This window comes from Gordionus sp. m RMFG-2023, chromosome 1 (genome assembly GCF_954871325.1).
Source record: "Gordionus sp. m RMFG-2023 chromosome 1, tfGorSpeb1-WG-v2, whole genome shotgun sequence".
NCBI lineage: Eukaryota > Metazoa > Nematomorpha > Gordioida > Chordodea > Parachordodidae > Gordionus > Gordionus sp. m RMFG-2023.
Genome location: NC_088775.1, coordinates 14,212,061 through 14,226,773, shown reverse-complemented (window position 1 = coordinate 14,226,773; position 14,713 = coordinate 14,212,061). Strand labels below are relative to the sequence as shown.

The following is a 14,713-nucleotide window of genomic DNA, read 5'->3' as shown; positions in this document are numbered from 1 at the left end:
TTGTAAAAAAAATATATAATTATTTGGACCAAGTATAAAAAAAAATTACTGAAATTTTTCATTTATATTCTAATCCAGATAAAATAAGTATATTGTAAATAAGTATATCGTCAAAAAAGAAGACAACATTGCAACCTATTTTTTCTTGCCTAATTTACAATAAAAAAAAATTGTTTTTAAAAACTAAAAGTATTTTTAATATATAAATCAAATATCATATTACTAAATGCGCAAATCGATTACTAATAACGTCCAGCATTTTCGACACTTGCCAACAACGTCATTCAAATTTACAATATATTAATATTGTCCATATTCATTTCTTTTTTTTCATTCTTCATTGAAATATATATTTTTAATAATTATGAGAAGGTTATTCGGTCTTTTAAAATATGAGTTTGAAACAAATAACCGCCCAGCTGAGAAGGGAATCCAAATTTTTACCTGCTGGGGCCTCAAATTAGATGTCCATTAAAAAAAATTAGGGTTGGGGGATTTTGATAAGTTTAGCGTAGCGGGAGAGGCGACACCTTGTTCTCAGCGCGTATAAATTTAATTGAAGCTAAAATATATACCTAAGTAAAGAAAACTATACTAAGCACACTTCTAAATAAATATAAAAAAATTGATTTTTCAGCACTCTTATCAGCTTTGTTAGAGTAAAATATATAAATCATTTATACTAAATATTGTGATTCGTTTCGTTACCCAGTTAGTAATTTTGGCGATATGGAAATTCTCTGTATTTCGAATTTACTCAGACAAGGCTTTTAAAATTTTTTTAAAATAATATATGGCAAGAAGAAAAAAAAGTCACGAAAATAAAATAATAATCTATCATCTACTTAATGCATTTGGGATATAATGTAGATTATATAATATTTGATTTATTATTTGATTTATTAACAAGGCTTGTATCTAAATGATATATAAATGTAATCATGTTAGCTCATATATATATATATAGTCCGTACTAAATTGTTGATTTTTAGCCAAGCTTAAATTTTTGCCCGGCATGGCTCCGAACCCTGTTAGATATAAACGAAAAACAAATACTAATCTTATTCTCTATTTATAATGTTATGTGAGTTAAAATATTCAGGAAATCGGACAAGTTTATATGCCATCTCCTGGTTCGTCTTATATTTGAAACTCATGGGCGATTTTGAACTAGAACAACACTATTTAAGTTTGTACGTTAAATAATTATTATCTATTGTTTATATATATTTTTTGGTACAAATAAAACAAAGATTAGTTAATCGTTACATAAATCTAGCCTCTCTCTTTTTAAGCGGTTTAGAGGAAGTTATATATATAGACAACCGATGAATGTTTAGCAAATAATATGTACCAAAACAGGATGATGTTTATTTATTAATATTTCCGGATTTCGATGAGTTTCTGATAAAATATGACCCGTGTGATAGGCCTAATTAAGTATTTAACTATTTTTCTTGATTTTATATTGTTGATCATAACACAATATAGCTGCAATTTATAAAAAATAATAAAGGTTTTTTAAATATCCAATAGCAATCTTATATAAAAGATTAAACCCTATTCTATATAAAATTATTCTTTATTTGGACAAAAAATATGTTTAAACTACCATAAAATTATGTTTTAAAGATATTGAAGGTATGGCGCTACTTTCATAACTTATATATATGAACTTTTTGACTGTCATTTTTAAAATTTACTTTTGCTCATTGAAATTTTTAAACCTCAATTCTTTTATTCCAGAGTCTTTTATGCTCTATCCAAAATATATTTTAAAAAAATAACACTAAAAATAAACAATCATTATCAATTTTAACCTCCTCTCCCTATAAAATGAAAGCCAAAATGAGCTACGAAAATTGCTTCTAAGATAAACAACAATAATAATAATAATAAGAACAATGATAATAAAAACACATGTTAATATGGAAAACGGGTAACTATTAAAAATTTCATAATAATGAGGACTGGTGGTTTCAATGCCGTATAAATGCTTTTTTGGAGCACATGTATCATGTTGCAATTTTAATCCATTCTTTATTTGTTTATATTGTCAATAAAGTTTACTAATGTTTTATAATTACTATCCATTATGGCTTATTTTTATCAATAAAATAGTTCCCGATAATATAAATATCCTTTTAATATTTAAAAATAATCAATATTTTGCAGATCAAAAACGCCTTATTGGAAAGCTGGTTCTTCCCTGGATGTTGCTTCTCCTTTTCCAAATTTTTTTCCCCGAAACTTTAATACTTTTATAATTGATAATATTTTTAGGAAATTAATTTTATAGATAGCATAAAAGGAAATAAGTGAAATAAAATGAGATATGATTTTTTATTCAATCCTATCATATAGTTTTCTTTTTATTGACGTTAGTCTCTTAGGGCTTGCATGCTCCCCGGTCTCACATGCTATCATAGTTTTATTAAGAATGATTTTTTATGTATCATTACTGAAAATCGACGTATCTGCAACAATTTTTTTATATAAAATTATATATTCATATCTTCTTAATACATATTTTAAATAAAAGAATATTTAATTTTTCAAGTTAATTTTTAAGTTCATATTAAATATTTTTTAATTATATTTTGTAACCCTTCAAAGCTCAAGGGACTATGCAGACCCTAGTCTTTTAAAAAACGTTATTACTTAAAATTCTTTCGATATTTTTGTCTGGATATTTTAGTAACTTAGTAATTTTATGCAAAATATATGTGCGCAAAATATTTTTGGTCTTACACAATAGTTTCAGTTAATGGTTCTTAGGGTGGCCATAGACTCCACCTAAGCATCCCTTATTAATTTTGTTTTTAGAATATAATAATTAACTCTAAAAATATTTTTATACTATCAATTAAAAATTAATTATAAGAATATGTAAACCCTATGGATAAACATTCTATATCATCAAATTCATTTGTAGATTTTTTTAACACCCCTGATCCAACATATATTATGTATGCCAATACAAACCCTAGCTTTCTAATTTTAGCTTTGAAGTAACCTGCTTTTGATTTCATTCAAGTACTAGATGTAGATGATTAAAATTGCGAAAGAATATTTATGCCAATACAAACCCTAGCTTTCTAAGTTTAGCTTTGAACTAACCTGCTTTTGATTTCATTCAAGTACTAGATGTAGATGATTAAAATTGCGAAAGAATATTTTAACTCTAAATTTATGACTTGTATTCTATATATTATTTTGACTACATAATCACAAATCACATTGAATATTTTAAAAAAAAATATCTATAAAATCGGAATAGTTTATAATTTTTCAAATCAATATAATTTTATAGCTTTTTCTCAATTTTATTTGTAATTTACGTTTTTTTTCAAAAATATTATCACTAATAACTTTGTGTATAGCTCGTAAAAGTTTTGTTTAATGAAATTTTTAAAAAAAGAAGCCTTTCATATATAACCATTTTTTATTACTATCATTATCAATATTCAAACCTAAAATATTCCACTATATAATAATAATGGTTTGCTTTTAAAAATGAGAATAAATTAAACCGGATGGTTTTATATGATCATTTGAATATAATTAGTCGCCTAAATAAATATATTTTTAAAATATATTACGAAATTAAATATTTTTTTTATGCCTAAACAGTTGTACCAATTACAATGTTAAGTAATATTTTTTTGAATATAACTAAAATAATAAAATTACAAATAACCCTCAACCCTCTAATATGATTTTCAAAATCGCCCCTATATTTTGAAACAAATTCTAGCTATGACCTAACATAGCAATTTTAACATTTTTGATTACAAAAGAAAGAAATGAGCCATTACAAAAGAGGCAACAATTCCAACAGGCGTGTGTATATAAGATCCCATTCATTGTTACTTACATAATCATCCACGAATTTGATTAATTATTCTGCATGCCTCATTATTTTTCCTATAAAATAATTGTTCTTGTCTGGGATGGAAATCCAGACATAATCTAAAACTTTGAAATTATAAGCATTTTTTAAAAAAAATAAATTTCCCACAAATTATTTGTTTAATATATTATAATATATACGCAGAATAACATTTGTTGTGCTAGCCATACCAAAATATCTTTTTCAAGTAGTAATTTTAAAATTATATTTTTAAAAATATAAATAATCCCTGCACCAAACCGACCCAATATCGATAAATCAGCCCTGACTGGGTTTTAGAATAAAATGAAAATCAGACTGGGCTCGTTAAATGTATAAAAAGTCGTACTGAGCTCGGGCTTTTAAATATACGATTTTCAGGGCTCTTCTAGTTAGGTGTATAAGCATTAATTATCTAAGTATCCCAAACGAAATCCAAACTCAAAAACATCAAAAGTTTAATTCAACATACTTTTTGGCAAGATCAAAAATGATAAAAAGATTAATATATAGAAAATGAGCTTAAAGATCAATTACACTAAAATGTCATAATAATTCTGTAATTTTAAACCTTAATTATACTACTATTTACTATACTTATTAGAAAAATATATTAATTGAGATAATTTGTAATAAAATATTTCAAAAAAATTGATTTATTATCAATAGGAAATAGAAGAATTCATGTTTTTAATATATAAAAAAATTTAAACCAAATGAACAGATGTTAAAGGGTTAAAAAAATATTATTAATATAATTAAATCTTTGTTTAGAATTTTATAAATTATTTGAAAATACATATAATGTTTGGTAATATTTACATATTGAATATTTAATATAAAATAATTTCTATAAAAATTTAATAAACGAAAAAGATTAAAAACAAGTTTATTAAAATCTTTTTAAGTAAGAACAATATTATCTGCTATGATATAATATTATATACTTAAGTTAAGGACTAACATAGTAAAAAAATTGATAAAATTTTATCAAAATTTCAATTTTTATCGATTTTATAATTCTTTAAAAGGGACTCAAAAACAAATATTTAATATAATTATAATTCCAATATAAAGAAAAAGTATACTAGTTATTTAAAAACCTTTGTAGTAAATTATTAGGTTATTTTGTTTCAGTCAAAATTCTCAACAATTTTTTTGTAGGTTTTCATTTGGAAATTATATATGGAAAATCACTATTTAAAAATAAATAGTTTGGGAACAAATCATCTAATATTAGATACTCTTGGTAAATAAATGGAATTAAAAATATTTTTTTCTAAGAAAGAATTAAAATGGAGTTACTTACCCAATGGAAATTAGAAAATGGTGGAGATTTTATTCAAAAGAGGAAAAAAAAAATTAAATGAAGGTTTTATTATAGCAACTGCATTCTTATCTTAAAAGAGATCTATCTGTAAGTGCAGAATAGATGGATTATATAAAAAAAGGGAATATAATCAGGAAATATGTCAAATAAGAATGTACTCCATTTACGTAAAAATATAATTTTTTGACTAATTTCAAATTCAAAATTATAATTAATATTTTTATTATTTCATTGTAGAGTCATTTATTATGAAAAGAATTCAAAATGGACTTTTATAATTAGATTGCATTCTAACCTAGAAATATAAATGAATTGTGACACGTATACACTTACCATTGATACAAATGATAAACAAAGATAGCTATTATAACTCATCGATAAATAGTTTACCCAATGGACAAAATTTTAAATATCCAACCCCAAACGAGGTCAATATAGAATGGGATAAGGTCCATTCTAACGATCGAGGCGCCATACACATACAAGCTTCAACCGATAATGCAGTTGTTTTATCATCTCCAAAACATTCAAACCTGCCTGAATTTGTTCCTCTATCATTTTGTTGTATCACTAAACAAAATCGCGTACGAAAGATGTGCATCAACATGGTGAAATCTCCATATCCTTTTTTTTATATAAATTTCATTCATTTTATTAGTGAAACGAAAATATTTGAATTTGGGTAGTAAGGCATTTTAGTACAATTCTTCTTTTATCACTGTAAAAGATTTTAAGAAGGTTATGATAAGAGTTAATAACCAAAAACAAGAACCCGTACTTGAAACCCGAACAATTCTATGAATCGGCACTAGAATCTACTTTAAAATTACTAGAAACAAAAATCGGTAACTTCATAAGTGCAATTAATTATAGAATGTTTATTAAATAGTTTTAGTAACCGGAACTTTGGAAAGTGCGCCAAATCTAGGAATCTGATACAATCCCCCTTTAAATAGGAACAGAGCCATTTTTTAAAAAAAATAAATATTCGGCACCGAAACCCTTTTTGATTTAGATTTTCCAAAACCTGGTTATGAGCCTCCATTTCTTAAATGATAATAACAATATTTATTTGTCCTCTCAATAGATTTATACTATTTAACTTATAATCCTTTTTTAAGAACTTTAATATTTATCAATTTATCCTTAACTTAAACAGAACTCTGTGCCTGTATCTGAAACATGGGAATTTAGTAATAATCTAAAAATTTTTGATTTTTTTTTCAAGACTTGAACCGGAAATAAAACCGATTTTAAAAATTATCCCTAAATTTGAATATTTTTTTTAGCACAGGTTCGAGGCTGTGTCTTTTATTATCTATTTCATGAATGATAATTACTTGCCTTTTCATTTTATTTACACAACTTAACTTAAGTCTCCATAACATAATTGATAATAATAGTTATTTTTATTCTTTCATTTCATTAACTAAATTCTTCTTTTTAAAAATGATAGATTTATCAATTTATTCTTAACTAAAACTGAATTCTACAGGTTCCAAATTATGGTTAGGATACACCATTTTATATAATTACTTACCATTTCATTTTAGATGCTCCTTTCTAATGAATATTTAAATTTACAAATTTCTCCTTAACTAAATATCTTTATGGTAAACATGGTTTGAAAAGATTAGCATGTTGGTTATAGTGTTAAATTGTATCACGTTGGGCATGTATCAACCTTGCAATGATGCGATTTGCGAATCGCGAAGATGTAAAATTTTGATGTTATTCGACCATTTTATATTCGCTTTCTTTGCTGTCGAACTGGTCATCAAAATGATAGCTATGGGAATATACGGGAAGAATACTTATTTAGCAGAAAGTTGGAACAGATTGGACCTTTTTATTGTTATGGCCGGGTATAATATTTATAATTTTTGAAAAGACTATTATTTATTTTGTGATTATTCCAAGTAATAATATATATAAATATCAGAGACTTGCAGAAATGCCGTTTGCACGGCCCGGCCAGGATTTTTTTTAAAATAAAATTTTCCCCGGCTTGGATTTTCTAAGATATATTACATTCATTTTTCAATTTTTCTAATAAGAGTGATTCAAAATATTCGGTTTTAAAGTATGGCCCGACGCTATTTTTTTTAAAAAATATTTTTAGGTCCGGCTCGGGTATATTTAAAGAAATTAAGGTATATTACTTTATAGGAGGGTTTTAATAAAAATCTTCAAATGAGTATGAAGATGTTTTTCGCTTAAAATTTTGAGCAAGAATCTTTGAAAATCAACAAAATTGTAGATTTTTTTAAAAAATAAAATTTGGAGTTTTCAATGAAATTTGTTCAAAAATCGTGTAGTCGAATTTGGGGGGAAAAAATATATTAGACTAGTGGATAAATGATGGGAAAAAAACTACAAACATAAACAAATTACCCCAAGAAAAATTATAAAAGAATTAATATATATTCCTAATTTCTCTGTATAAAAATTCGGCAAAGGGGTTCGGGTAAAAAAAAATTTCTAAAAAATTATATTATATATCAACAGTGATCTCTATCTAAATGATCAGAAAATATAAAATAAAAGTCTCTTATATAATAAACAAAATTTGCCCCCTCAAATTGAGGGTTAGGGTTAAATAATATTTATCGGTTTACAATTTTGAGTTCTAATCCTCTTTTATTAGTAATTTACTCCAAAGTAACCCATATATTGTAATATAAGGAATATTTGTGTAAGAAAAGATTTTTCAAATCCTCTGGCCATATTATTTAATTCCTTTATTTATAAGTGGATATAGAATTTTTTTAAAAAAATACCCGGACAGCAAAAAAGAATTGAAATTTTTCAAAATATGGCGAGTTCACATTTATGAGGTCATAATAGTGAGTTTTATTGGACCAATTTTTTAATCATATTATATAAATATTATATACAAGTTGTTTAACGTCGAATTTAAAGTTATTAAATGGATTATAGTATTATGATGATTTATTATTACTTCATATACTTTTAATATAAAAAAAAATAATTGCAGAACTTGTTAAAAAAATTTTTTTTAAAGATTAGATTAAATATTAATAATTGATATTTGTCATTATTTATAATAATGCAAGGCACTTTCCATAATTGAAGATAACATGTCCAAAATTTGCGACAAAATATATAAAATTATGAAATACTATGTTGACTCCAATATTAAAAAATACATTCTTTTATATATATGATGGTAAGATAACGATTTGTAAATACTAGGCCTATTCAAAACAAATATTAATTTGAATAATGAATTATTGGATTTGCTTTTGAGGGAATCGAATAATTTACTATTTATAATTATATCAATCAGATAGGAATAGCATATATTTTACTATTCCTACAAACACGAATAGTAAATTATTTAATTTGTTTAAAGAAATTGAATAAGAACAATTTATTAGTCCATTCGTATTCTTTTTGAATGAGCCTATTAAATAATATACCTACATATTTTAAAATCTCTAACTAGAAAGATAGAAGTGACCATGCCAAACACAATACTTCTTTTCCTTGGGAATGTTAAAACTCACAGTTTTTGGAAATAACAATTTGATTAGACAAAGATCCAAATTTTGTTAAAATGCAATGCCAATTTAATTAATATGATGTTATCGGAATTATGAGCTCCCTTCCGATCTACTGTATATCATACCCGTGTGTACAAATCCAGTGGTTATATTCAGAAAAAAATCTGATCCTGATCTAGCGATGAGTGATATTTTCAATTACTTAGGCCACAGATGTTACTTAAAAAAACGATTTTATTTTTATCTTCTGGGAATAGAATTTAGAGAATATTATAGAACGGGACGGGAGCGATATTCAGAAAATTTTAATTAATTACATAATTATAAATATAATAATAATTTTCATGAATACACCATTGATTAATAAATTTCAGTTTGATTTACATGGCTATTATTATTGCCCATCATTTTTATGTAATTTTAAGATCATAAAAATATTTTCTAAAAAATCAAAATTGAAATCATTTTAACTGTCTGTTTTGTCATAAGATTAATAATTATGTAGAAAGTTTTAAATCTCACTGGAAAATTTTTCGACAGTCAAATTTATTCGATACTTTACACAACCTATGGAACAGAACGGGAGCGGTATTTTGGCCAGAACGGCAATGGAACAGAAACGCAAAAATGCCTCTTGATCTTTTTAAAAGGGTGCTATACAGTGATCTGCATAGGGCCTAATTTTTCAAGCCCTTCCCGAAATTTTTTCAAAAAAAGTTTTGCCGGCCCGAATCCGAAATTTTTTTTAAAAAATTTAACGACCTGGCACAGCCTGAATTTATTTAAATATAGAAATTAATTTTTATAATTACTCAAAATGTCGTTTAATTTCAATAAATAAAATCGAATATTTTTAATTTTACATAAAAAATTCAATATAAAATTGATAAATTTAGATATATTTAAAAAATTAAAGTCCGACCCGACCCGGCCCGAATTTTTTTAAAAAATATTAGGCCCGGCCCGAACCCGATTAGTTTAAATAGAATTAGGCCTGAAGCCCGTTCGGGCCGGGCCGGGCCTAACTTTGCAGATTTCTAGTGCTATACCTTATATAAAATGAATTGATAGATTGCGTAGCCGTGTGTAATTATAAGGAAGTATTTGAGATCCGCTCCCTCCAAATATATCCCCGGAATGTATTAAATTTTCAATGTCTTTTAGGTCATTTATATTCATGAGATTAAGAGTAAATTGTAATTTTTTAAATGGACCTAATTTCTTTGTATAAAATCGTGTCATATTATACATCAAAGCATAAATTTTTGAATAAGGTTAAATATATTTAAACATTTTATATCACAAAAATTATTGTTTTGAAAATGATAAAAATAAAATTAACATGGCGATTTCACTTAACATTTTAATTTATAAGGATGATGTAAAATTGAAACTAAATAGGATTTAACCTTAATAAAATATTTTTTAAACAATTTGAAATATTTATTTTTCTTCGCTCCATCAAAAATATTTTTATTTAATTCTTCAATATTATATTATGGTTTAGTTGGATATAAAAAATATTATTAATAGTTAGTCTCAGTAATATGGGAAGTTAGCAAGGCACGTATATCTCTTTTCACCTATTTCAAATTCCCAATTTGGATAAATATTCCCGGACAAAAAGTCATCCAGGCAAAAAACTACCGGATATAAATGAGTATTATTCCAATTTTTTCGAAAAATGCTTAGAAAAACGATTTGTGGAATTTTGTCAAGTCTTTTTTTTAAATAAGGGATATTTTTCCCTACTTTTTATTTATCCGTGGTCCGGAGAATTATCCAGAATCTTTTAGTCCAGGAGATTTTTGTCATTTTAATAATATTTCTTTTAAAAATTGTTTAAAAAATATTAAGCCACATAAACCATCATATAGATCTTATCAACTCATGGTGTATTGACTGATTATTTTATAGATATTTTATTTATCTTTTTAAAATTTAGTTTGATAGAATATGCCTCTAATACAGATAGCATCAACTTATCAGCGATCAGAACTATTCGAGTACTTCGCCCTTTAAGAGCTATAAATCGCATACCAAGTAATTTAAAGAATATAATAAATTGTTCAGGATATTTTTTGTTTTTAATTTATAAACTAAGTACAAATTTTGGTTTATTTAATATAATTGACGATAATATATAATTTGAACCATATAGGTAATTTGCACAATATATGTAATTTGCACAATATATAGAAAGAAAGAAAAATTCTTAAGTAGCTTTGTTTTGTCCTAAGTGTATGTATCTGTTTAACATTTCAAAGAAAATTTAAAAAAGCAATAGAAAAATATTATATCTTAAAAGGTGTATAAATAATAATATTTCACTCTTCTATTATTAAAAAATCGATAAAATGAATTAATATATAAATTTCTATATTAAAAAAACTTTTAAAGTGAAAATGAAATTAAACAAAAGTATAAGTGAAAGAGGAATAACGATAGAATGATATTATATTTATTAAAGATCATATAAATAATTTATTTTAACTTTTAATAAAATTTAATTATAAATACAGTATTTCTGAAATTCTTCTTAAAGAAAATTTCTAAATTTATTTATAAAAAAATAAATAATAAATCTAAATTAAACTTTATTTTTGAAAAAATTCAGCATCTCAGAACAAAACGATATATATTTTTTTAATATGGAGACAATAGATTTTAAAGAATAGAAACCAGAGCCGTTATTAGAATGACTTATATACCTGTAATCGATAAAAAACTTTTTTAGATCTTACCTTACTTCCTTTCTTAAATTAAACTAGTTATAGTGAATAGTCACATTTTTTAAAAACAGTAACTAATTATATTTTTTTATAACTAATATATATTTATGACATAGGCATGAGAATATTGGTTATGCTTTTGTTGGACACATTACCTATGCTAGGAAACGTGATGCTATTGTGTTTCTTCGTATTCTTCATATTTGGAATTATAGGCGTACAATTATGGGCCGGGATGTTACGGAACAGATGTTTTTTAAAATTACCTCCAAACATATCTCTACCTATTGGGTAGTAAATAAAATATAACCTTTTTTTTATACCAAATTGTTTCTTTTTTGCGGTTATTTAAATTGTTATTTTTTTTAAAATATAATTTATAATTATATATCGATCTGGAAACATTTTAACACTCGACCAAAATTTGTATATATATTTTCAAAAATTTATTACAGGTCTTTTCATCATTTTATTTCAATTAAATTATTGCTGTCAACAAATCGTTAAATTGTTAACTTCTTTTTATAATATAAATTTCAGTTTTTTTAAAAAAAAATATCATTTTGAAAAGCGCTAATTGTTGTCATCTATGAAAGGCCATTTTCATAACGAGGTTTTTAAATTTTATCAATTAAAAATAAATACGCTTTTGACTGAAATAGCATAATTTAAGTTAGTGTCGTTAAATGCTCGATTTAGCCAATTTTGAATTAGAACTTTAGCCAAAATATATTGGGTAATGATATATGACGTTAGACCACTTGCTAAACAACGACCAAAGTTTATTAAAATGTAATAAGGCGTATTTTTAAAAAATATATAATTGACGGAATCACTTTGTAGAGTCCGCTACTATTTATCATCCCTCAAGGAGGTAATTACCAAGTTGGCATAAAAAAATTTCCCCTTGTTGGATTTGAACCCAGAACTATCGGATTGTAGCACACGTACTGAACCTACTAGGCCACATAAGCTTTTCAAAATCATAAATTTTTTTATATAAGGATCAAATTTTAATAAAACATACAAAAAATCAATAACGTTTAACGTGCATCATTACTCAATAATATTAGGCAAGTCTCGAGATTTCTTTAATAGATGTCCAAACCTTTTGTTATTTATGAGCAAAATCTTCAGACTTGCGTAATATATTTTGGCTAAATATTGGATTAACCGTTTTTAAATATTCGAGTCGTTTACCAACACCAATTAAAGTCAATGAAAAGATTTTCAAGGTTCTAAATTTAAAACATTTAAAATCCCCTAAAAAAGTATTAAGTGGCTGTTGCGGTTATTTTTGTTAAAAAAATATAATTGAGACTTTACTTTTTCATTAAAATAATTTCGATGATCGCAAAAGAGTCAATATCTTTGATATGCAATAAAATAAAAATTATTTGAATTAATTAATATTAAAAATAAAATATTATTTAAATCGCAAGTAGAGATCTGTAATGCCCCGCTCGATTAAAAAATTAATTGTGCCGAGCCAAGCAAAAAAATTAACCAACCGGGCTAGCAAAGTAGAGATGCTAGTCGCGCTTAATAGAGAATGGAAAAAATTCTTCTAAAGCCTAATTTTGTTAAAATATTATATTTGAGTGTATGGTCATTCATTCATAAATACGATTTCCTTTTCCTATATTTTGTGTTTATTTCTTTAATAAGGAACTCATAAAACTTACATCCTCGTCATTATTGGATATTTTTTTTCACGGGATATATCTTGATTTGAAAAATCAGAAAAAATGGAATTGGAACCGGGCCATGCCAAAACTTGGACGGGCCGGTCAAAAAACTAAATTTCAACCGGCCAGCCCTGAGAATTTTGTCATTTTCAGACCTTTAATTGCAAAATAGCAATTTAATAAAAAATAAGTATTCCTTATTGAGAGCAATCTTATTTCATATTTTTTTCGTAGTTAATATTTGTTTTTTTACAATATATCATTTTATTTTATAACAATATTAAATACTCAATCACAGAAGCATTTTTCCTAAGTTCTACCAAACCGATGTACAAAACTTTGGAGATTTCATTTGCACTCTTTCTGGCGGTCATGGTATGAAACATTGTTATGAAATCCCTAAATATAGGTAAAAAAAATGTTTTATTTATTTTTATCTATTTATTTATATTAATTAACCTTTAAAAAAAATGTAGATATGATGATAAAGAATGTTCGGCTACTGCCACCCTTTTCCCCGACCATATATCCTCTAATTCAAGCTGTATTAATTGGAATCAATATTATAGTAAATGCAAACCAAGTAACCAGAATCCTTATCATGGAGCTCTCTCATTCGATAATATAGGGCTAGCCTGGATCGCCATATTTTTGGTATAATTTAAATTTTATAGATAAAAATCATATATATTTTTTAAACCGTGAAACATTTTATAGGTAATAAGCTTAGAAGGTTGGACCGATATCATGTATTACATTCAAGACGCTCATTCGTTTTGGGATTGGTTGTATTTCGTATTACTAATTGTGCTGGGATCTTTTTTCATGATAAATCTGTGTTTGGTAGTCATAGCCACTCAATTTTCCGAAACCAAGCGCAGAGAGATGGAGAAAATGAAGATAGAACGAAAACAAAACAGATCACTGAGTACGCTCACCATGGCTAGCAATTCCGAACCTAAGAGTTGTTACGCTGAAATTTTAAAATATTTGGCACATTTGTATCGCAAGTCGAAACGTAAATTCATTCGGGTCTTCAAAAATTTTAGAAATCGACGGTACGCCAGGATGCTGCAAAGACAGCACATAACTGAAGTTCAGAAACAATATTTAATAAGTAGGATTAATGCGAGTGATGATAACGAAGACAAAAAAATTAATGATAATACAAATGATAAATATCATTTACAAGTTTATAAGTTGAACGCGCCTGTTGCCAGTCCTGAGCCTTCTGACATTGAAGGTAAATATTCGCCTCGCGTATCACAAGCTCTTGGCCCATCTTCATATTTAAATACTCCAAAATCAAACGTTACAGTAAAATTTATCGATATAAACCAGGTTTTTTTTGGATAAAAATGACATTTTCGCTACCAGGGTGTCGAATCAAATCGAACCGCGATAAAAATATTAAAAATTTACAAAAACTGGAACAAAATGACCGATATGAATTTCTAAACCGGAACGAAACGGAAATTAACACAAGTTTTAATATTTTAAATTAAGAACCAGAGTGAACCCGGACCTTTAAACATAACGATACC

General features: G+C 25.9%; 1 protein-coding gene across 1 annotated transcript in view; it reads left to right on the top strand.

The window, feature by feature from the left end:
• The window catches only part of LOC135922107 (voltage-dependent T-type calcium channel subunit alpha-1G-like), a 42,803-nt gene that overhangs the window by 6,366 nt on the left and 21,724 nt on the right, over positions 1 to 14,713 (top strand). Inside the window, exons 2-8 of the mRNA XM_065456516.1 lie at positions 5,460 to 5,841; positions 6,842 to 7,087; positions 10,695 to 10,792; positions 11,598 to 11,772; positions 13,468 to 13,578; positions 13,646 to 13,823; positions 13,887 to 14,510. Coding sequence (XP_065312588.1) covers positions 5,567 to 5,841; positions 6,842 to 7,087; positions 10,695 to 10,792; positions 11,598 to 11,772; positions 13,468 to 13,578; positions 13,646 to 13,823; positions 13,887 to 14,510 — 1,707 coding nt within the window. The 5' untranslated portion in view covers positions 5,460 to 5,566. The remainder of the gene's footprint in view (positions 1 to 5,459; positions 5,842 to 6,841; positions 7,088 to 10,694; positions 10,793 to 11,597; positions 11,773 to 13,467; positions 13,579 to 13,645; positions 13,824 to 13,886; positions 14,511 to 14,713) is intronic.